Source organism: Oncorhynchus mykiss, chromosome 13 (assembly GCF_013265735.2).
Source record: "Oncorhynchus mykiss isolate Arlee chromosome 13, USDA_OmykA_1.1, whole genome shotgun sequence".
NCBI lineage: Eukaryota > Metazoa > Chordata > Actinopteri > Salmoniformes > Salmonidae > Oncorhynchus > Oncorhynchus mykiss.
This window is the reverse complement of record NC_048577.1, coordinates 33605416-33629362: the sequence shown is the minus strand read 5'-3', so window position 1 is coordinate 33629362 and position 23947 is coordinate 33605416. Positions and strand designations below refer to the sequence as shown.

At 42.5% G+C, this 23947-nt stretch overlaps 1 protein-coding gene across 2 annotated transcripts; it reads left to right on the top strand.

Moving 5' to 3' along the window:
- Positions 1–3903: 3903 nt before the first annotated feature.
- On the top strand, positions 3904–12400 carry LOC110486156 (pyruvate dehydrogenase (acetyl-transferring) kinase isozyme 2, mitochondrial). Of its 2 annotated transcripts, XM_021557548.2 has the most exons (11): positions 3909–4194; positions 4823–4964; positions 6944–7015; positions 7315–7499; positions 8349–8438; positions 8666–8743; positions 8900–8976; positions 9116–9214; positions 10247–10357; positions 10570–10683; positions 10805–12400. In XM_021557548.2, exons 1-11 carry the CDS (start codon positions 4077–4079, stop codon positions 10946–10948), a joined length of 1230 nt encoding a protein of 409 aa, XP_021413223.1. In that variant the 5' UTR covers positions 3909–4076; the 3' UTR covers positions 10949–12400. The 2 variants fall into 2 exon arrangements, 1 of the variants encoding a protein (XP_021413223.1); XR_002468039.2 differs by lacking the exons at positions 10570–10683; positions 10805–12400 and having other exon boundaries at positions 3904–4194; positions 8349–8479; positions 10247–10300.
- Positions 12401–23947: the final 11547 nt, after the last annotated feature.

Genomic DNA, 23947 nt, shown 5'->3' with positions numbered 1-23947 from the left:
CAGTCACCCAAGTCATAGACTGTTTTCTCTGCTACCGCACGGAAAGCAGTGCCGGGGCGCCAAATCTAGGACCAAAAGTCTCCTTAACAGCTTCTACTCCCAAGCCACAAGACTGCTGAACAATTAATCAAATGGCCACTGGACTATTTACATTGACAACCCACCATTTATTTTGTACACTGCTGATTCTTGCTGTTTATTATCTTTGCATAGTCATTTCACCCCTACCTACATGTACAAATTACCTCGACTAACCTGTACCCCCACACATTGACTCGGTACCGATAGACACTGTATATAGCCTCGTCATTGTTATTTTAGGGTTACTTTTTATTATTTTTTACTTTAGTTTATTTGGTAAATATTTTCTTAACTCTTCTTGAACCTCTATGTTGGTTAAGGGCCTGTAAGTAAGCATTTCACGGTAAGGTCTACACTACGTATGTGCCAAATAATGTTTGATTTGATTTACATTGCCAAAGCAAGTGAAATAGATAATAAACAAAGGTGAAATAAACAATAAGACATGTACAGTAAACATTACACTTGCAACAGTTACAAGTGTTGGTGTCATTATGTGTATATATATATATATATATAGTGTAGTAATGATGTGTGAATAGTTAAAGTACATAAGGGAAAATAAATAAACACAAATATACAGTTGTCAGAAGTTTACATACACCTTAGCCAAATACATTTAAACTCAGTTTTTCATAATTCCAAACATTTAATCCTAGTAAAAATTCCCTGTCTTTGGTCAATTAGGATCACCACTTTATTTTCAAAATGTGAAATTATTTATTCTTTCATGACATTCCCAGTGGGCCAGAAGTATACATACACTCAATTAGTATTTGGTAGCTTTGCCTTTAAACTGTTTAAATTGGGTCAAATGTTTCGGGTAGCCTTTCACAAGCTTCCCACAATAAGTTGGGTGAATTTTGGCCAATTCCTCCTGACAGAGCTGGTGTAACTGAGTCAGGTTTGTAGGCCTCCTTGCTCAAGCACGCTTTTTAGGTTCTGCCCACACATTTTCTATAGGATTGAGGTCAGGGCTTTGTGATGGCCACTCAGATACCTTGACTTTGTTATCCTTAAGCCATTTTGCCACAACTTTGGAATTATGCTTGGGGTCATTGTCCATTTGGAAGACCCATTTGCAACCAAGCTTTAACTTCCTGACTGATGTCTTGAGATGTTGCTTCAATATTTGCATATAATTTTCATTCCCTCATGATGCCATCTATTTTGTAAAGTGCATCAGTCCCTCCTGCAGCAAAGCACCCCCACAAAATGATGCTGCCACCCCCGTGCTTCACGGTTGGGATGGTATTCTTCAGCTTGCAAGCCTCCCCCTTCTTCCTCCAAACATAATGATGGTCATTATGGCCAAACAGTTCTGTTTTTGTTTCATCAGACCAGAGGACATTTCTCCAAAAAGTACGATCTTTGTCCCCATGTGCAGTTGCAAACTGTAGTCTGGCTTTTTTATGACGGATTTGCAGCATTGGCTTCTTCCTTGCTGAGCGGCCTTTTAGGTTATGTCAATATAAGACTTGTTTTACTGTGGATATAGATACTTTTGTACCTGTTTCCTCCAGCATCTTCACAAGGTTTTTTGCTGTTCTGGGATTGATTTGCACTTTTCGCATCAACGTACATTCATCTCTTGGAGACAGAACCCATTTCTTTCCTGAGTGGTATGACAGCTGCGTGGTCCCATGGTGTTTATACTTGCGTACTATTGTTTGTACAGATGAACGTGGTAATTTCAAGCGTTTGGAAATTGCTCCCAATGATGAACCAGACTTGTAGAGGTCTACAATTTTTTTTCTGAGGTCTTGGCTAATTTCTTTGGATTTTTCCATGATGTCAAGCAAAGAGGCACTGAGTTTGAAGGTAGGCATTGAAATCCATCCACAGGTAAACCTCCAATTGACACAAATTATATCAATTAGCCTATCAGAAGCTTCTAAAGGCATGACATAATTTTCTGGAATTTTCCAAGCTGTTTAAAGGCACAGTCAACTTAGTGTATGTACACTTCTGACCCACTGGAATTGTGATACAGTGAAATAATCTGTCTGTAAACAATTGTTCGAAAAATGACTTGTCATTCACAAATTAGATGTCCTAACCGACTTGCCAAAACTATAGTTTGTTAACAAGAATGGAGTGGTTGAAAAATGTGTTTTAATGACACCAACCTAAGTGTATGTAAACTTCCGACTTCAACTGTATGTTGTATTTAAACGATGTTTGTTCTTCACTGGTTGCCCTTTTCTTGTGGCAACAGGTCACAAATATTCTTGCTGTGGTTGCACAGTGTGGCATTTCACCCAATAGTTATGGAAGTTTATCCAACTTTGATTTTTTTCTAATTCTTTGTGTGTCTGTGTAATTTGAGGGAAATATGTGTTTCTAATATGGTCGTACATTTGGCAGCAGGTTAGGAAGTGCAGCTCAGTTTCCACCTTATTTTGTGGGCAGTGTGCAAATAGCCTGTCTTCTCTTGAGAGCCAGGTCTGCCTTCGGCGCCCTTCCTCAATAGCAAGGCTATGCTAACTGAGTCTGTACATAGTCAAAGATTTCCTTAAATTTGGGTCAGTCACAGTGCTCAGGTATTCTACCACTGTGTACTCTCTGTTTAGGGCCAAATGGCATTCTAGTTTGCTCTGTATTTCGATAAATTCTTACCAATGTGTCAAGTAATAATTTTTTGTTTTCTCATAATTTGATTGGGTCTAATTGTGTTGCTGTCATGGGGGTCTGTGGGGTCTGTTTGTCTTTGCTCGCCACGCAAAGTTCAGAATAGTAGCCAGTCGTCCTCACTACGAACCCTCTGCCTCTGGTATAAGCAGCCCACTCTAGCCATTTGATTCCCGTCCCTCACTGCTGCTGTTGTCATTGACCATCGACCCAAGCCTGTTCTCTCTCTCCCTCTCTCTCCCTATCTATTCTCTCTATCTATGTTATGTACTGTACCTCACCTTGTTGATGGAAGCACATGCTCTGTCATGTCTAATATTGTGTTCTTAACCTTGTTATGGAAACACAGTGGCACGCCCACTCCAACTCTCACCTCGTTGTGAATGAACACCATAAAAGGATTATGGTGGCGTGTTTACTACTATAGCATACAACGGCACCACTTGATTTTACTGTCCTGTCTTAGATGGTATTTGCCTGGTATTGTCTGAGGGAACATATTTTCTAGATGGTAACAAGCAGGAAGAAAAACAATAACTTTCCAGTTACTTCATCATTTTTTGGTGTTGCAAAAGACTGAAATTCCTTTTGAATTTTTCTGCATGGCCTAGTTCACCAGACATTGTATGCTTGTTTTTGTTTTGTTTACCCCTCTCTGGTGTGTGAAGCTCAGTGCTCCTTGACCAAGTATTGATACCATTTCTGTAAACATGTAAAGTATTTTTGTGTGTCGGACCCCATGAAGACTAATTGCCTGTTAATGGGGATCCAAATCAAACAAGTTACCATGGTTTTTTTTGGGGGGGGGGGGGTGGTTCCAAGTCAAATGAACACAGGAATGTGAAAATATTGAAATGAACTATCAATTATAATAAAATTACCTATACCCTGCATTCACAGTAACAGTAACACAGAGCCCTTGTTTTCTGGACAGCAGTAGGCTACCATCCCTGAACATCACCTTGTTGAGGTTGTCAACAGCATAACAGAGATTATTTCCAGACAGGCGACAGAGGTAGACTACAAGTAGGTTAATTTAGGTTATGTAAATTAGAGATGGCACACACAATCTGTCAACACCATCATCATGCCCCTGTTGGGTTGTTGACTATGTCTTGTGTGGGGGTGTGGGGGGATTCCTAGCACTGCGCACTGACCGCCCACTCTCATTGGCCAGCCCTGCGCATAAAGCAACGCTATTGGCTGGAGAAGTCTACTTCAAGACAACTCCAACTATCGCAATCTTCAGAAAATCAACATTGAACGTAAACACTCGAGACAGGCCTAAACTGACAGGAGCTATACATCTTGTGTTCTGAACGGACATTTCGATTTTTCTTGACGATTTTTAATTGCCTTGCATAATGAAGTTTGTCAGATTCCTGATGAAGAACGCTGCTTTGGCCAACGTGCCAAAGCATATTGACCATTTCTCTAAATTCTCACCATCACCTTTGTCTATGAAGCAATTCTTGGATTTCGGTGAGTAGAATACAAACTCAACGGCATCATTTTGAATTCCAATGCCATGATGTTGCTCAGCAAATAATTCGAGCGCACAATGTTTCAATATTAATTTCAACGTCGTGCACACTGATAGAGGGATATCATTGTATGTTTTGTAGGCTTGCAGAGTAACACATGGTAGGAAATGTAAAGAAAATGGTAATTAAACCATACAAGACATAGGGGTATAATCTCAATCTAAACTACAACACTGACTATGGTAATTAGATCTCCTTTTTCAATATGTTTACACTGACTTGTCCCTTGTGCAAACAATACTACCTACGGATGTAGGCTGGATCAAGTTTGACCACAAGCAGCAGTCACATGTACTGAACATGTTTATGTAAGGAAACGTGGTTGTTCCAGCTAGCCAATCATACTGTGTAAATGTAGACTACAACGTTACCATGGTTTTCAGTAACGATATGAGATACTGAAGGAATAGGCAGAAGCCTGTCTGCATAGGCCATAGTTTGGCATGTACAGGTGATAATGATGATGAGGGTAAATAATAGCTATTATTATTATTACACAATTGCTGTGATATATCCTCAAGCACTTTTGCTCTAGCTTATCTAACTTTGACACCGACCATCTCCAGGTTCTACAAATGCCTGCGAGAAGACATCCTTCGCTTTCCTCAGACAAGAACTCCCCGTCCGGTTGTCCAACATCATGAAAGAGCTCAACCTCTTGCCGGACCGGTTGTTGACCACACCATCGGTGCAGCTGGTGCAACGCTGGTAAGAGACTGCTAGAGCAATCAGGAACCTATCCGAAAACGTAAACTTTTAACGGGACAGTAGCATATATTGTCGCCCTCTATATACTATAATCGGGATGTGTTGTGCCACAGTGTCAGCACAAACGTGTTTATTGTTTGCAGCATAGCGCACATACCCGGGGTTTGATTAAGCAACGTTGTTGTCATGGTCATTTGGCCAATGCATAGCTCTAGTGTCCAAGCTATGCGCCACTCACTCGCGTTGTGAACTTTGTCCCAGTTCCCTCCCTACCCTCGTTGTTTTTGACTCAGTGTTGTCTTGGTAGGAACAGTTGAGTATAGTGGCCTACGTCTCTGACCGCTCCGCGCACTCCAGAGTGCGAAAGGGGAACTTCAAGTGCAAACTGTACCATTGCACTTGTGTAATAGCCAATGGAAGTATATTGCACTTTGGGTTTTGATGAAGGAAGTCACAAAATACCTTTACAGAAAAAAAATAAACGGCAGAAATCTGATGTTTTAGAATGTGCATTGGAATGCCAGAACTCAATTTGATCATGTTATTGCACTTCTACGGTATAACATTATTTGAATCCGCATGGTATTATTTGGTGTATTTTCTTGGTATGACTGAGTTTTATGACCAGAAGTGTCCACCGATAACACATCGAGCACATCGGGCGTGTACGTAGCTCTGTAGGATGTTTATGCTAATGGTTTGAATGATGAAATGTGTCTCCAGTTTGCGCGCCCCGGCTATAAACGGGAAGATGTTTTTCTTGCAAGTGGCTGCGGGAGCACACGTTCCAAAAGTAGCTGTGTACTGCTGTGATTGTAACGATCTGCCTCTGGTGGAGTCGGGAAGACGTAAAATGAACTTTGCTGTGAGCAGGGTACATCACATTGAACCCGGAGAAAGACTTTCAAACGAAGAAAAACACACTTCCCTTATTCCTGAGGTGAACAATTTGATTTAGTGGCCATAGTTACATCACCATTACAATGCACATTTACAATGCACATTTACACATTGCTCAAATTGCACATCTAGTCAATGGGATTGATTCATCTAATAATCTAACAGCTGTGTAGCAAACGGGTAATATAATGTGTTGTGTCAATTTGAACTGCCATCATTAATATGATAACTGGCACATGATAGATAGTAGGTTCCCATTATATAAAGAAGACACAGTGCACTGCCCTGATATGTAATCTTGTTTTCCCTTGTAGGCAGGTAAAGGAAGTGGTTGGAGCTGGGGGGTGGTATGTTCTTGGCATACTGCCCTCTGATTGGTGGAGGAGAGGGGCTGGGACTGCAGAGTTCCCATCTCTTGTTGTGTGGAGGTCAGATAGGGGTGGCTAAAAATGTTTCCCCGGACACACAAACAGGAGTGAGCCACACCCAAAGTGAGAATAACACTTTCAAAATGTGTGGTTGACAACAGGCCTTCATAGGAGTCAATAGAGATGGAGTATAGATGAAGCAAAGCACTACATTGTTATTTTCTCTTATTCATGGATGCTTGTAGCAGTTACACATCAAGTCAAATGTAAACATGCATCTTAAGGTTATCCTAGGTTCCTGATTTAAGAAAATAGAAATCATATGGACATATTGAGACACACACACACACACAATGTGCCTAGCAATGCGAGATGGATGAGGGGTGTCCTGGTATCAGAGCGATGCAGGGACAGGGATGCAGGAATGGCACCTAGCTGGTCCAAAAGCCAACTGGAAAATGACCAGTGCAAAAGTACCTTCCCTATCTACTAACAGTCTCTTTTGACAGAGCCTGAGACCCAATAGCCTTTTGCATTACTATTGCGAGTCAATGTTTTTTTTCATCTCAGTATTTAAACAAATGTTGACGATGGCTGTTTGATTGTAACGTGGCAATACCAAGGTCACCTAATCAACTCTTCCTTCTCTCTCTCCTAGGTACATCCAAATACTAAGGTCACCTAATTAACTCTTCCTTCTCTCTCTCCTAGGTACATCCAAAGCCTTATGGAGATCTTGGACTTCCTCGACAAGAGCCCAGACGACCACAGTGTCTTGGAATCGTAAGTTTGCACCTCCATATTGTGGTCCTGCGTGGCTCAGTCGGTAGAGCAGTAGAGCATGGCATTTGCAATGCCAAGATGGATGAAGGGTTTGATTCCCACTGGGGCCATCCGTACATGAAATGTATGACTTGACTGTAAGTCACTTTGGATAAAACCGTCTTCTAAATAGCATATATTAATCATCTAATACTAACTCTGAAAAACTAGCTGGTTATTATTTTTATTTTTTTATTTTTTGGGGGGGGGAGATTGTTAAAGACTCAGATTGACAGCCCCCTTTCTCTCCCTCTCTCCAGGTTTGTTGAGTCCCTGGAGACCATTAGGAACAGGCACAATGATGTGGTGCCCACTATGGCGCAGGGCGTCATCGAGTACAAAGACGCCTTCGGCCAGGACCCGGTCACTAGCCTGAACATCCAGTACTTCCTGGACCGATTCTACATGAGCCGTATCTCCATCCGCATGCTCATCAACCAGCACAGTAAGTCCCGCCTCTGAGGTCACAGGCATTCCACATGGATTAGTTCAAAATAAGCTTGTCAGTTAAAGCTATCTGTTTATTTTCTAACATAGTTTAGGGGATGTGTTTTTGGGGACTTGCCAACCTCTCACCAATTCCAGGGGAGCAATTCTTAGAAAATAGCTGTTGCTGATGGTTGACAGGGATTCGCCTATATCAGTTTGGCCTTGACCAATCCAGTTCCCCTTAACTGAACCTGCAACTCATGCAGAAGGCAATGCAACAATTTGGCTCTGGCATTGAACAAGCCGTTTGAAGCTGAGATTAATGCTTACACTGTTAGTCTTGACACACATCCAAGTAGTGTTCTAATTGTGCTGGCAACCAGTTATACAAGGGTTGTAATGGAAAGACTGGCAGAGGTGCTTGCACATGCTGAGGTAGAATTTTTTGACAGTCTCAGCCCGGAGGCTTGACTATAAGACAGGAAATAGGGTTGTTAAGAGAATAAAGAACTCATTTTACTCGTTTTTGCCTCTAGAATTTTCCAACTGTAGTAGGATAAGTAGTGTCCATGCTGTGCTATCGGTACAGCGTTTTGTGTTGTCAGCTCTTATGCAACCAATGAAAAACAGGTTCAAACTGCTCTTAGAGTTTGGACCACTTTTTTTTCCACTCCACCCACCTCAGCCCTATTTGTCCAAGGTCATTCAAACAGAACTGGGCCTTGCCGGTACTCTCCTGCCCAGTCTTTGCCTTTTTCAATCATTCACCGAAACATTTTGGACTTGGTCCACCACATGTAACAGTCTAACTCTTTCCCCCCCCCCTTTTCCTCTCCTCCTCCCCTTGTCCCTGTTTTCTCTGCAGCACTTGTATTCAACGGGAACACCAACCCAGCCCACCCCAACACCATCGGGTGCATTGACTCCCTGTGTGATGTCACTGAAGTGATTCGAGGTTAGAGAACCTTTGGGGCCTGCTCATTAAATTGGTCTAAGGTGAAAATTAGGTGTTAGGGTGATAGAAAGACCCCGTTTTTGAAGTGCTTATTCTGTTTATTTGAAGCCGATAACTCACAAAGAGTGGCTCTGTCTACATTTGGCTATCATGTTCATTTTTGTTTGCGGAGTGACAGCTGGAAACAGCTAATCACATTTCTTTCCTCCTCCTCTCTTTCTCTCCAGATGCGTTTGAGAGCGCCAAGATGCTCTGTGAGCAGTACTACCTCGGGGCCCCTGAGCTGGAGCTAAAGGAGATGAACTGTAAGCAGAGCAGGCCTCTAAATTTGGAAGAAAAAAACTCACACATTATCTTAAAAGCTAAATAGTGTGACATGCGGTACATTAGTAGCTATTAATAGGGAAATAAACCGATGCACCTATGGGGATTTCATAGTCTGTTATCATTTCCTTTTTCAGCCAACAATGTCAGAGATCCAATCCAGATCTCTTATATCCCCTCCCATCTCTACCACATGCTGTTTGAGCTCTTCAAGGTGAGTCCGTGTAATGATATCTTAAAACTCAAAGTGGATGATGGGGAGAACATTGCCTGCATGACTTTAGGGCAGTAATATCAAATTATGATGGCATGTGTTGACAAGTACCTGAACGGTCTCTTTTGATGTCCCCCAGAATGCCATGAGAGCTACAATTGAGACCAATGAAGTCAGCAACAACCTCCCACCCATCAGAGTCATGGTGGCCCTTGGCGGAGAGGATCTGTCAATCAAGGTGAGCGGCAGGGCAGACTTCCAATCACAGCGCTCATCTAGCCTTGCGGGAATTAAAATCAAGATTTTTTAAATTTTTACCTTTATTTAACTCGGCAAGTCAGTTAAGAACAAATTTATTTTTTCAATGACGGCCTAGGAACAGTTATGCCTTGTTCAGGGGCATAACGACAGATTTGTACCTTGTCAGCTCGGGGGTTTGAACTTGCAACCTTCCGGTTACTAGTCCAACGCTCTAACCACTAGGCTACCCTGCCACCCCAAGATGATGAGAGAACTGGGGACAAAGTGTAGAACTGTTGGAAACTCGGTTAAAAAAAAGTGAACTAATCCAGTTAAACTCCATGAAACCGCAAAACAACAAACCCAAAATAGAACCAACACATACGCCTGTGTGACCTCTAACCGTAAACCCAATCCTGTTATTCAATTGAACTCCCTCATTGCGTAACCACTACAAATCCTTATTTGAAACAACCCAACGGTTTGTAAGAGAAAGAGGATGCTGGCAGTAATGTTGTGCCACAGCTTAGCTCTCCTCTATTGTGCCCTCCGCCTAGTTCACCCCCTAGTACAGCCTTGATTGAGTTATCCAAGGCAACATTCCCATCAAGAGCCACTTAAGCCATGCTCTCATTAACAGGATTGGACAAAGTATGTTTAGCCACATTTAGTAAGGGATGAACTACAGCTGCTTTTGGCTGATGTCGTTAACCTTTGCCCCAATTAGAATCTTAGCAGTGGTGAATGTGAAACTATGGCTGTCTCAATGAATTTGAGCTAAATCCTCTCATGATCCACCTCCACCAGGTCCATCTGCTCACCTCTGCACTAGATGCCTTGATTATTCCTAATGACCATAGCATTTTCTTCTCTCTGGCCCGATGTTCTCTCTGGCATTTTTGTTAATGTATTCTTGCCCCAATATATAGAGTGTTAATCAGTGATCTCTACTTAAATGGACCCAGATTGTCAATAAATGGGTGTGAGCGTAATCTGTGTGTAATCTCGCTCTCTTTCCCTCTCTTTTTAGGTGATGGATAGGGGTGGTGGTGTCCCTTTAAGAAAGATTGAGACGCTCTTCAGCTACATGTACTCCACAGCTCCCAGACCCGACTTCGGTGACAATCAGCGGGCCCCACTGGTGCGTGATACATACACATCTACTTATATAACCTCACAGAACCTAAAAACGCACAGAAGCCATACTTACGACTAGATGACCTTGTTTTTTGTTGCAGTATTTCTGTACCTTGAGACCGAAGATCCTATTTTTTTTTAACCGTGCTAATAGTTCCAACCATGTCAATGTATTTTCATTAGCCGTAACATTTCCCCTGTTGTGTGTCCCTCCAGGCTGGTTTTGGCTATGGGCTTCCCATTTCACGCCTCTATGCGCGTTACTTCCAGGGAGACCTGCAGTTATACTCAATGGAGGGTCATGGTACCGACGCTGTCATTCACATGAAGGTAAGAGGCAATGACCTACTACCTCCGTATACAGCTCAGATACTAATAACCTGTCACGTTGTCACATTCCTAGACATGCTAATCGCTAACTCTATCTTCTATCCCCCGCTCTCTCCCTCAGGCATTGTCCACAGATTCAGTGGAGAGGCTTCCTGTGTTCAACAAGACAGCTCTGAAACACTACAAAGTCAACTTGGAGGCAGATGACTGGTGTGTTCCCAGTAAAGAACCGCTGGACCTGGCCATATATAGAGTCGCCAAGTGAACTTTGACCTTTCAATTACCTTAAGCCCTAAGGAGAGAGAAAAGGGGCCAAATCTCAATGGGACCTAATGTTGACGTGGTGGTGGGGGGAAAGACGTTGCGACCAATCCTGGAGGAGATCTAGAAGAGAAGAAGCTTCTGATTGCACAGCTTTAAAACCCCTAGTGGTTTCCTGTTTCAGGAAGTGGGTAAACCCACTCACTTCCTGTCCCCACTAATGTTGTGTTCCTAGGAAGGGGGGGTTCAGGGAGAGGGGACCGAACCAGTTGCCTTAGAAAGGCCATCTTCCAAAGTGCAAGTGATTGTCGATCTCAAATTAAACTGCTCCCCAAATACGAGTAGTCTGATCTGTATGCTCCATCCCACACCAAGGCCCTTAGCGGGAGCCTCCTGCCCCACTTACAAAACCTGGATTTGGGGTTGACAGTGGAGGGGAGCATGAAAGGGAAGGAGGGGTGGCGGAGAAGGAGAAAAACCAAGACGGAAGTGGGAGATCTTGTCATTCCGGTAGAACATGGGATCGACCATTTCAGAGTTGAGAAGGTACGTGGTCATGACGGTATTCACTGAAGAATAGCCACTTCATTTGTGGGTCGTTTCAGTGGAGGTCGCATCATTTCAAATCCTTATCAGAGTATGGAGAACACACAAAAAGGGGGTGTTTACTTATCAGTTATCAGTGTTGTAAAGCACGGTGACAGCCAGCGACTGGTTAGCCTTGTTGGCACCTCCCTTTGTTAGTCAGATCAGCCATGTCCGGTTATAACCTGTTATGAAGGTTGATGTTGTAGCAACATAACTATTCGACTGTATCACATAGTATGTGAAACGTGTGTTAAATTTCATGAGTGCCTATTGCCAAGTGGCCCACATTTCAAACATCAAACATTCTAATGTCCTTGATAAGTGCCTATGAATGCAGACAGAACAGATTGTTCACAAATATTAGCCAATTGGTCATTGTTTTCCTGGTATAAAAATCCTTTATTGTAAATGGACCTACTTTTGTTTGGATTGGTCAGTGAGAAAAATGTATACGCAACATTGTTTTCTTTCCATTAGCCTGAACAAAATGTCCAAAACGTGAGCAAGTGCAGACAGCCGAATGTGTATTTTGTAATTGTGATGGATGGAATTCCTTGCCTGTGTGAATAGCTTGAGGTAGAAGAAAATGTGGAGATGTATTTCCTAAGATGGACGACTGCACTATAGAGGTGTGTTAATGGTACCACTGTAGTGACAGTTTGTCCTGCTTTGCAATAGCATGAACACTATTGGTCCAGGTGTGTGCGCATCCCTAATTGTAGCTGACCCAGTCCACTGAGTATCTTCTAATCAAGCCAAAACACCAGTTTGGTTTGTATTATACTTGCATTGAACAAAATGTACATTTCAAATGTCTTATTTTTAGGAATAAAGTGATTATGTAAAATAAATGATGTCAAATAATGAAGTTATTTTTCTTTGTTGTCTTGATTAAATAACAAACACATGAATGAACAACTGTGGCAGTAGTTCGATGCTGTACTTCACAGCTAAGGTCAAAGGTCAGTCATATCTGCTAAATAAGCAGCCTTTAGGCCAGCATAAGCATTTATGACTGAGTTAAGGTCAACTCTGTGACTTGTTGTGCTGATCCAGAGTCAGTCTCAGCATTTCAGCTCTACTGCCTGATCTCCCTCGAACAGCTATAAACATATGCATACTATCAGAGAACAAGGGGCCGGTATGGAGAGAGCCTGCTGCAGGAAGTAATCAATCTTAACCCGTCAGGCGGCGCCCTTGGAACCAATCAGAGAGGAGAGCACAGCCCAGCTTTATGTAACTGTCTCTTCAAGAGAGAACAACAAGTGTAGGAGCCAGGAGCCAACCATTCATGGAGATATAGACCTGAGTTATGCCAAGTACTGTTTCTCTGAGGCGGCCACTGCCTTCAAAGGCACCTTTGTGGGACTCACTACAAATCTGCAGAATTTGAATTTTGGGCCTTCAGTTGTTGCTGATACACTATACAATTATATGTATACTATGTACAGTACAAAATGAAATCAATCGCCTTATCATATTTTTTTTACATCTCCCGTTGCTTCATGCGAGATTTATATTTCAACACCGGGTAACTTGGGATGGTTTCATAATGCGTTTCTTCTGCAGATGTTTATTCCATCACTGTCAAACCGATTTCCCCTTCTTGGAAAGAGTACATTCCTGGAAAGTGTGTATGGGTGTGCCTTTGTCGTGTGTGCGAGTCTGCGCACTGAGTCCAACTGCTGTGCTCCTCTCATTTTAGAACATTTTGTACAGTAGCCGTTTGTGGACGTGGTTGGTCAGGCCTATATGTTATTTTCAGGCGGCGGTGAACACAATGCCTGCGCCAGTCATGACGCTCGATCAGAGAAGTGATTAAAAATATGATGAACCTCTGCAGTCTTCTTGAAACCCTTTTTCTAAGAGTGTGGGGGACTATCTTGTCCCACGGATGGTCGTCAGAGTAAGATCGATGAGTTGACGTTCAATTCGGACAACATTCCCTTTTCTATGCTTTTATAGCACAATGGTTCTCAATTTTCGAATGACAACAATACAAGAAATCCAAACTAAAAAGATGGGTCAAAACAACTTAGCATAGCAACTGTAACAACAAATTTATATAAAAAAAAAAACGGTTGTACATAGGAAACCTATACTCATGCATAGTATAACTCGGCTAATGTGTTCTAACCCAGCTAAAAACAAGCATATACAACCAAATTATCTTCCACATTGCCACCTCCCTGTATTTACAACCGGTGGTGGGAAAAGTACCCAGTTGTCATTCTTGAGTCAAAGTAAAAAATGACTCAAGTAAAAGTGAAAGTCACCCAGTAAAATACTATTTGAGTGGCAATAGAAAAGTATTTCGTTTTAAATATACTTAAGTATCAAAGGTAAATGTGATTGCCAAAATATTCGTGAATAGGGCAGTTTTCCTGTCCTGCTAAGCATTCAAAATGTAACGAGTACTTTTGGGTGTCAGTGAAAATGCATTGAAGTAAAAGTTGTCAAAAATATTAATAGTAAAGTACAGATACCCCCCAAAAAACTACCTCAGTAGTACTTTAAATATTTATCCTTAAGTACTTTACACCACTGTTTACGACCTGCTATAGGAAAAGGAGGTAGCAGACTAGAGAGAGGTGGGGTGCATAGGGGACTTTCTGGAGACTTTGCCCACCATGCAGGGTGTTTGTGGGGACTTTGGCAGCATTAGGTCTTTATGACTGCAAACATCCACCCGTGTCCATGTCTGGTACACTGACACACCTCAGTGAGATAAGAGCTGAGTGGGCAGACTGGAAACGAGGGAAGAACGAACAGACGGGTAGAGGTAGGGGAACTCTGACGCACAGACAGACAGGTTACATAAAGCCCTGGTGAATCTAGTGTGGGCAGACTGGTTGGGGTGAAGGTTGGGTATGCGAAGCACCTAAGTCTTTGCCAGTGGCTCATAGCACCGCTATGTTAATGTCATTTCCCCCGGCTCCTGTTCATCAGTACTGTATGAATGGACCAAGCACATGTCTTGAGAATGACTGAGTGGTGGGTGTCCCAAAGTAGTAAACCATATCTGGACAGTAAAGGCTCCACACTTAAATGGTTGAGTTTTATAAGGCTATTTCAATGGGTTGACCACGTTTCCATAACATCTTGACTAACTTCTGATCACAAAACGCCTAAATGACATGTATGTCCTTTCAGCTGTATGCCATGTAAAATCTCATTGATGGCTTTATATAAATATACAATCCATACGGCAATAGGACTCTAAGGTGAGGACCTAGCCACGGGAACTCTGGAGAGCTGAAAGTAGCTGTACAGCGATGCTCCCCATCCAAACTGACCGAGCTTGAAAGGGAGAAACTCCCCAAATACAGATGTGCCAAGCTTGTAGCGTTATACCCAATAAGATTCCAGGCTGTAATCGCTGCCAAAGGTGCTTCAACAAAGTACCGAGTAAAAAGGTCTGAATACTTATGTAGATGTGATATTTCAGGTTTTATGTTTCATAAATTAACAAGAATGTCTTAACCTGTTTTTGTTTTGTCATTATGGGGTATTGTGTGTAGATTGATGAGGGGGGAAAAAAAACAATTTTATCCATTTTAGAATAAGGCTGTAATGTAACAAAATGTGGAAAAAGTGAAGAGGTCTGAAAACCTTCCGAATGCACTGTATATATGCCTAATAATTTATTCATGTATTGTTTTTCTCCACAAAATGTGTGAACCAGGCCTTTATTACTCCTGTATTAGCAGAGAAAAATGCTCCTCAGCACCCGTTACGGTTAGGATTAGTCATTAGGGTTAGCAGTGTGGTTAAGGTGAGGTTTAAAATAAGATTTTATGACTTTGTGGCTGTGCCAGCTAGTACCACTCTGAAAAGCTGCCTCCAAAACAAGATTCATGACAAAAAGCGCGAACATGCATCTGGGGCGCCGTGCAGCCTAGTGTCAGCTGCTGATGACTCGGCAAAGGCTATTTGCTGAGAACGCACACAAAAAGGGAAGGGAAGAGAGCTGCCTGTTCTCTGACTCCAGACAGTGTGTGTGTGTGCGCGCGTTCGTGCGTGTCAGTGACCTCTTTTCCTCAACACTAAAGCACACCATGGCTTGCATCACAAACTGCCTCTCTTTGTTCATATACACTTGCGTTCTCTCTGCTTGAGTATCTGGGTTTTTAAAGATCAGTATCAGCGTTTTCTGATTGTGTCCCTGACTTCACGGAGCCTGACTATGTACCCAGGTGGTAACCAAGTCTGTATATGTAAGAGACGTGCCATTTAATACACCGGGTGTGGTGGACATGATTGGGGCTAGTATCACTGTTTTAGTTCAAACCAAAGTTCAACAAGACTTCTATCTATAGTAGCCTATCACATCGAATATTGCAAAAAAACACAACTTTCTGTGAGTAGTGACCTGGATGTGACATAACCTGTTTTGGAGACCTGTTTTGGTTTTCGTTCGGAATTTCGGATGACATTCCCAAAGTAAACTGCCTGTTACTCAGGCCCAGAAGCTAGGATATGCATATATTCTGTAGCATTGGATAGAAAACACTCTGTTCCAAAACTGTTAAAATAATGTCTGTGTATAGCAGAACTGATACGGCAGGCGAAAACCCAAGGAAAATCTATCCGTAAATTGCAAAAAACACAACTTCCTGTGAGTAATGACCTGAATGTGACATAACTAAAACACATACTGTACACATTAGATTAGTTTATTAGTCATGTGCACAGGGTCGCAGATGTAATTGCAGAGTACAGTAAAACTTCTTATGCTCCAAGCACCAACAGTGCAGGTTAAAAAGGAGGAAAATAATACAATTATATATACAAATGTACAATTGTAGCAGTGTAGAATGTCCATAGGGGAAGCAGCGCGGGGGGTGAATGAAAAGTGAGAAGTGAATGAAAAAATATATATAAATAAATATATAAATATATTTACAGCTGTAACAATGATAAATGTCCATTGGGGTTTGGGGCAATGTAAATGTGGGTGGGTGGGTGGGGTGGAATATCCATATGGGGAGCAGCAAGTGGGGGGAGGGCAGTCTGACAATTTTTGCTGTGATGTAGACAGGTACGGAAACTCAGTATAGTCTGTAGAACACTGTGAGGGTCCTTGGGAACAGGCCACATTTCTTCAGCCTCCTGAGTTTGAAGAGTCGTTGCCGTGCCTTCTTCACCACGGTGTCCAGCCCACTTGATGAGGATATGCCCAACCGGGTTCCTTCTGAAGTCCACAATCAGCTCATTTGTTTTGCTGACGTTGAGGGAGAGCTTGCTTACCTGGCACCACGCAGTCAGAGTGCCTACCTCCTCTCTGTAGGCCGTCTCGTCGGTAATCAGGCCTACTACTCTTGTCAGTGAACTTGATGATGAAGTTGGAACTGTGTGAGGCCACACAGTCGGGGGTATACAGGGAGTACAGGAGGGGACTAAGGACACACCCTTGTGGGGCTCCCATGTTGAGGAGGTAATGAACTCAGTACATGCTTGTTGTTGGGTTTAAACTGTACCGGCCAAACACGGACGACGCTGGGCCAATTGTGCGCCACCCTATGGGACTCCAAAACAAGGGCAGACGTGATTCAGCCTGGATTCAAACCAGGTACTGCAGTGACACCTCTTGCACTGAGATGCAGTGTCTTAGACCACTGCGCCACTTGTGAGCCCCTTCACCGTGGCGAAGAAGGCACAAGCTTCAGTGGAATTGCTTTAAACTTCAATATTTTATATAGTTTTATGTATGTACTGATTCAATTTAGAAGGTTTAACATCCTGAATATATACCTTCAAATCCTTTTTACAATTGTGTTATTCAAATGTTATGCCAATTTATGTTGCAATGATACATCTACCTCTCCCTTTTCAGGATGATCGGGCTTCTGATCTCTATCAAAAGATAACAGCTATGTCAGAGATGGGAGGATGAATCCTTTTTTGTCTGTAAAGAGATGGTGTAGCTTCATTGGAAGTTGCAGTCCTCCGACCCACTAACAGTAACAGAGCCCATATTGATAAAGGGATTGATTGGATGAATCTTTGCACTAGACTAGAACAACATTGAATTATTATCCAATGGTATTCATTGCAAGCTCAGTGGACGAAAGGAGGGCTGCTTTGGTGACATCTGTTGAGTGTAATGGCATGTCTCACATGCCTATTATTTAGCTTTAAAGTGACGATTTTAGTTAAAAGACTGTCCGTACCAAATGAGGCTAACACTTCCCTTTGGGACATGTGCCAAAAAGGACAGCTGTAACAGTTTAATTACACAGGCTGTCACAGTTTTACATGTCAATTAAAGGAAAAGCATCTACTGAAGTATCTATTCCTGCCATCTTGATGTTAAGTCACTATCATAGTATTTACGCAACCCTTAGGGTGGATTCAAAAGATACAGTGCCATAAATATAACTTCCTTGACGGGTTGACAGGAAAGGGCAAAGGGATTCCAGGAATACAGCGTTGGGTCCCGTACTTGTCTCTCGACATAAGACAATCTCTGGAAACTACCAGGTCTGTGCTGTCAATAAGGGGACATTCTATGCGGTATCTTTCCATTGCGACTGGGAGGACATAGTGCAGTGAAAATAGATGTTCCCTGATTATTTCCACCACTCTACATAAGGCTTGTCGGGCAAGTGTTTACTGCAACGCTGGACCAACTTGTCAAGGGAATTTTTCGGAAGGCCCCACGAGGTGTGCCAACGGTGTACCCAGAGCATGTGTCCCTTTCATCCAGTTGGCTGGGACACTGATGACCTCAAAGACACACGTCACTTTGTCACTATGCCGACAGCTACACTGTAACAGAATACCTGGACCGGATCACTCCACGTGGCGTCATGTGCAGGTTGGGTTGGGTGCTAAAAGAGGCATCTGAGCCTTGTAGCCTATCGTGGTTAGCCAGGCAAAGAAAACCCACCAGATTTAGATTCAGATCAACTTTATTATCCCACCAGGGGGACATTCATGTGGCCATGTGCTTATACCAACAGGGATAGGAAAAACTATGTACTAACAGGCCTACTCTTCATATGACATCATTGCATAATTGTTCCTTTGCCTTTTCAACACGTTGCAGGGAGAGACAGGGGCAGTTTGTTAGTAGGTGGGAACACTTAGTCCTGTTGACTTGATTTGGGGTGCTAATAAAAATTCAGATTGATTTTTATTTAATTTTCACCATTCATGGGAATGCAGTATGAACAGCACCCATAATTAAATCCAATACCTTCAACACATATACGCTTCATACTGTACATTGTACATTACATCAGGTCCTACGGGTAATTTATCACTAAGTAAGTTTTGAAATGTTTCTAGTGATTTACACGTAATTGACAGCAAAAGTCAATCGGAGCATGAGTACTGCAAGCGTTGATTATCAAAAGTGTTTATTACTTGTTGTTGTTACTCAAAGTTAATCAACTCGTCCCTGGTCATGCAAAGAGTAAATCCTGTTTAGTCTTACCTTTAAAGTAAGAGGGAAAGAGTCAACTTTCACAATACTTTACTGTATTATAGAGGTTCCCATTGACCCTCCGTCACCAACTGGGTGAAAGAACTTAGATATTCTATTCACCTGCAATGCATGGACCCTGGCAATTATGAGGGGGTGGCACACTCATGTGGCTGTGATCTATAATTGCAGAAACATTTTCTGATTGGCACGTAACATTACTATCCAGGGGCCATGGCTGAGGCATTATATTAAGAAACAGTAAGTGAGGGGATGGAAATATTATGGGGACATTATGGGAATATTAGAGGGGTGTTATGGAGACGATATGGGGATGTTATGGTGATATTGGGGGACCTTGTATGGATATTAGGGCGACTTTATACTGATATTAAAGGGGAGGTCATTCCCAAGCTTAAAAGCCACGTGCATTTATGAGTGTTGACTTATTACATTTGAGAGACACGTTGTTGAGTCCATGCCTAAGATATTAGAAAGACACACGATAAAATGGAATGCAATAACATGACCTTTAGTTAAATAGTCGAGTGAATTAGATGGTCTTGTTGGAGAACTGTTTGCATGTGTTCTGCAGGCCTCAGTTGATGGCGGAAAGCATCCTCACAAAGCGGGTGAATTTGTGTGGTTTCGTCTGTGGTTGAGGTAGATGGGAAATCCTCCTCTAGCGGAGACATGGCAGATGGCGAAACGACGCGGGGAGCTGAAGACAGAACAGTGAGATTGACATGAACGCGATTTTGTGTCGATCAAAGTTTTTCACTTCTACTTTTCCATTTACTGTATTGAGTATCCACGTTGAGGCATTGGATATACACAGTGACGTGCAGTCAGGGTAGACAGTGCACATCCTTGTAATAATACAATAAAATTACATTCTCAATGATTCTGGTGGTTTTTATGCTCAAAATCCAAAAACTTTGCTAAAATTGCATCAAAGACCTCAGGAAAGGCCCCAGGGTATGCATGCCCATCCATTCAAATCATTGACCTGCGCGACCGTTTATGAATCCAGTCACTATCTATGGACAAGGTCAGTATAAGCTTTGCTGCTTTGCCTAACATAATTCGTTGCATTGAGACAATTTCATATTTTGCGCATGCGTATTGCCTAAACTTATTGTGTGGGTAAGCCTGGGGTAAACTCTGCACATTTGGACTGTCGACAAATACTGAGCCGAAATATAAACGCAACATGTAAAGTGTTGGTCCCATGTTTCATCAGCTGAAATAAAATATCAAAGAAATGTTCTATACGCACAAAAATCTTATTTCTCTCAAACTTTGTGCACAAATGAGTTTACATCCCTTTTAGTGAGCATTTCTCCTTTGTGATAATAATCCATCCACCCGACAGGTGTGGCATATCAAGGAGCTGATTAAACAGCATGGTCATTACACAGGTGTACCTTGTGCTGGGGACAATAAAAGGTCACTAAAATGTGTAGTTTTGACACACATCACACTGCCACAGATGCCTCAAGTTTTGAGGGAGCATGCAATTGACATGCTGAATGCAGGCATGTCCACCAGAGCTGTTGCCACATAATTTAATGTTCATTTAGCTACCATAAGCCGGTTCCAATGTTGTTTTAGAGAATTTGCAGTACGTCAAACCAGCATCACAACCACGGCCCACGTGTAACCATGCCAGCCCAGGAACTCCACATCTGGCTTCTTCACGTTCGGGATTGTCTGATTGGCTGGGCATGGTTCCCTAGTGGATTGTCCTGGTTCCCAAGTGGATAGGCTTATGCCCTCCCAGCCCCACCCATGGCTGTGCCACTGCCCAGTCATGTGGAATCCATAGATTAGGGCCTAGTGTATTTATTTCAATTGATTGATTTCCTTATATAAACTGTAACTCAGTCACATCTTTGAAATTGTTGCAGGTTGTGTTTATATTTTTGTTCAGTATAATTTGGCGCTCACATCCCTGGAACTGAATTGAACTAGCTAGCTAGAAAAAAAAACCTGACAAATGGACTGCACCTCAAACAATATTCCAAGAAAACTTGGTATAATTCAGAGAGGGAGACCAATACCTGCCCTTCCTGACCTTCATCAGAGGAAGGGACAGAAAATCATCCGATCGGGACAACGACACGCTGCTGATGGCCTCCGGCTATGATACCTGACTGTCAGATCCTTCGACCGGCTTTCTGCTGATGGTCTATGGGAAGATTTTCAGAGAAAATGATGTACTCTTTTGTGTTCTCCAGAATAAAATAAATGGACATGGGGTTCCTCTGTTTACGTATCAGCAAAACAATAACCGCATGAGACAAGACTCTGACACTTTCTATGATCAGTTAGAGGAGAAATGCACCACACTCGGACTGTCAGACAGAGTAACCCGAGGGAGACAGCCAATGAGAGGAATGTTTTTCAACATTTTGGACAATCTCAGTGTTCAAATGAAAGCCAGGCTTGATTATTTTTTCATCCTTGCCCCTCATGTCAATCGAGACAGACTTTTCAAACTCAAAAGGAATAAAGAAGACCTCTACAACGTTGTCACCGAGAGGTTCACCCTGAAGGACAGATGAATGGACTTCATTTACAAGTAAAGGTTGGCCTAAATGCATTTTCCTTTGCAATTTGCAGCTTATGCTACTGTTGAATGAACAAAAGAATATACATCATTTCTTCGGAGCATTTTAATTATCAAGCTCAAATTTTGTTTTGATGAGGCACTTTTATGATGTTTTGAACTGCATTTTCCAGTCATTTCAATTCTTGATATGGACATTTCAACCTAATTTATTATATATACACTGTATACCAAACATTAGGAACACCTTCCCCCCTTTTGCCTTCAGAACAGTCTCAATTCGTTGGGGCATGGACTCTACAAGGTGTGGAAAGCACTCGACAGGGATGCTGGCTCATGTTGACTCCAATGCTTCCCACAGTTGTGTCAAGTTGGCTGTATGTTCTCTGAGTGGTGGACCATTCTTGATACACAAAGGAAACTGTTGAGCATGAAAAACCCAGCAGCGTTGTGGTTCTGACACAAACCGTTGTGCATGGCACCTACTACCATATCCCGTTCAAAGGCACTTCAATCTTTTTGTCTTGCCCATTCACCCTCTGAACGGCACACATACACAATCTGTGTCTTTTTTATTTTACCTTTATTTAACCAGGTAGGCCAGTTCCGAGCAAGTTCTCATTTACAACTGCGACCTGGCCAAGATAAAAAAAAAACAGTGCGACACAAACACAGAGTTACACATAGGATAAATAAAAGTACAGTCAATGACTCAATAGAAAAAATCTATATACAGTGTGTGCAAATGGAATAAGGAGGTAAGGCAGTAAATAGGCCATAGTAGCGAAGTAACTACAATTTAGCAAATTAACACTGAAGTGATAGATGTGCAGATGATGATGTGCAAGTAGAAATACTGGTGTGCAAAAGAGAAAAAAAAAAGAAGAAAAAAAAACAATACGGGGATGAGGTAGGTAGTTGTGTGGGCTATTTACAGATGGGCTATGTACAGACAGCTGCAGCGATCAGTAAGCTCAGATAGCTGATGCTTAAAGTTAGTGAGGGAGATATAAGTCTCCAGTGTCAGCGATTTTTGCAATTCGTTCCAGTCATTGGCAGCAGAGAACTGGAAGGAAAGGCGGCCAAAGTGGGTTTTGGCTTTGGGGATGACCAGTGAGATATACCTGCTGGAGCGCGTGCTACGGGTGGATGTTGTTATGGTGACCAGTGAGCTGAGATAAGGCGGACTTTACCTAGCAAAGACATACAGTGGGGAGAACAAGTATTTGATACAATGCCGATTTTGCAGGTTTTCCTACTTACAAAGAATGTAGAGGTCTGTCATTTTTATCATAGGTACACTTCAACTGTGAGAGACGGAATCTAGATTTTTAAGTAATTAATTAGCATTTTATTGCATTGCATAAGTATTTGATCACCTACCAACCAGTAAGAATTCCAGCTCTCACAGACCTGTTAGTTTTTCTTTAAGAAGCTCTCCTGTTCTCCACTCATTACCTGTATTAACTGCACCTGTTTGAACTCGTTACCTGTATAAAAGACACCTGCCGACACACTCAATCAAACAGACTCCAACCTCTCCACACTGGCCAAGACCAGAGAGGGTGTAAGGACATCAGGGATAAAATTGTAGACCTGCACAAGGCTGGGATGGGCTACAGGACAATAGGCAAGCAGCTTGGTGAGAAGGCAACAACTGTTGGTGCAATTATTAGAAAATTGAAGTTTAAGATGAGGGTCAATCACCCTCGGTCTGGGGCTCCATGCAAGATCTCACCTCGTGGGGCATCAATGATCATGAGGCAGGTGAGGGATCAGCCCAGAACTACACGGCAGGACCTGGTCAATGAAGAGAGCTGGGACCACAATCTCAAAGAAAACCATTAGTAACACACTATGCCGTCATGGATTCAAATCCAGCACACGCAAGGTCCCCCTGCTCAAGCCAGCGCATGTCCAGGTCCGTCTGAAGTTTGCCAATGACCATCTGGATGATCCAGAGGCGGAATGGGAGAAGGTCATGTGGTCTGATGAGACAAAAATATAGCTTTTTGGTCTAAAATCCACTTGACGTGTTTGGAGGAAGAAGAAGGATGAGTACAACCCCAAGAACACCATCCCAACTGTGAAGCATGGAGGTGGAAACATCATTCTTTGGGGATGCTTTTCTGCAAAGGGGACAGGACGACTGCACTGTACTGAGGGGAGGATGGATGGGGCCATGTATCGCGAGATCTTGGCCAACAACTTATGTTATTTTTTGTTTTACAAATGTATTAACTTAATTCAAAAATAGCTGGATAGCATAAATTCAGAGGGTATGGGGTGACTTGAGATTAACATCCAGGTTTGTTTTTACACAGTCCACGAACAGACAGGCAGCAAGGGACTTGTCAGGAGATCTTGTTCCAATAGGTCAAGGACTGAGCTTTTGCCACTTTGGCATTGAAAGT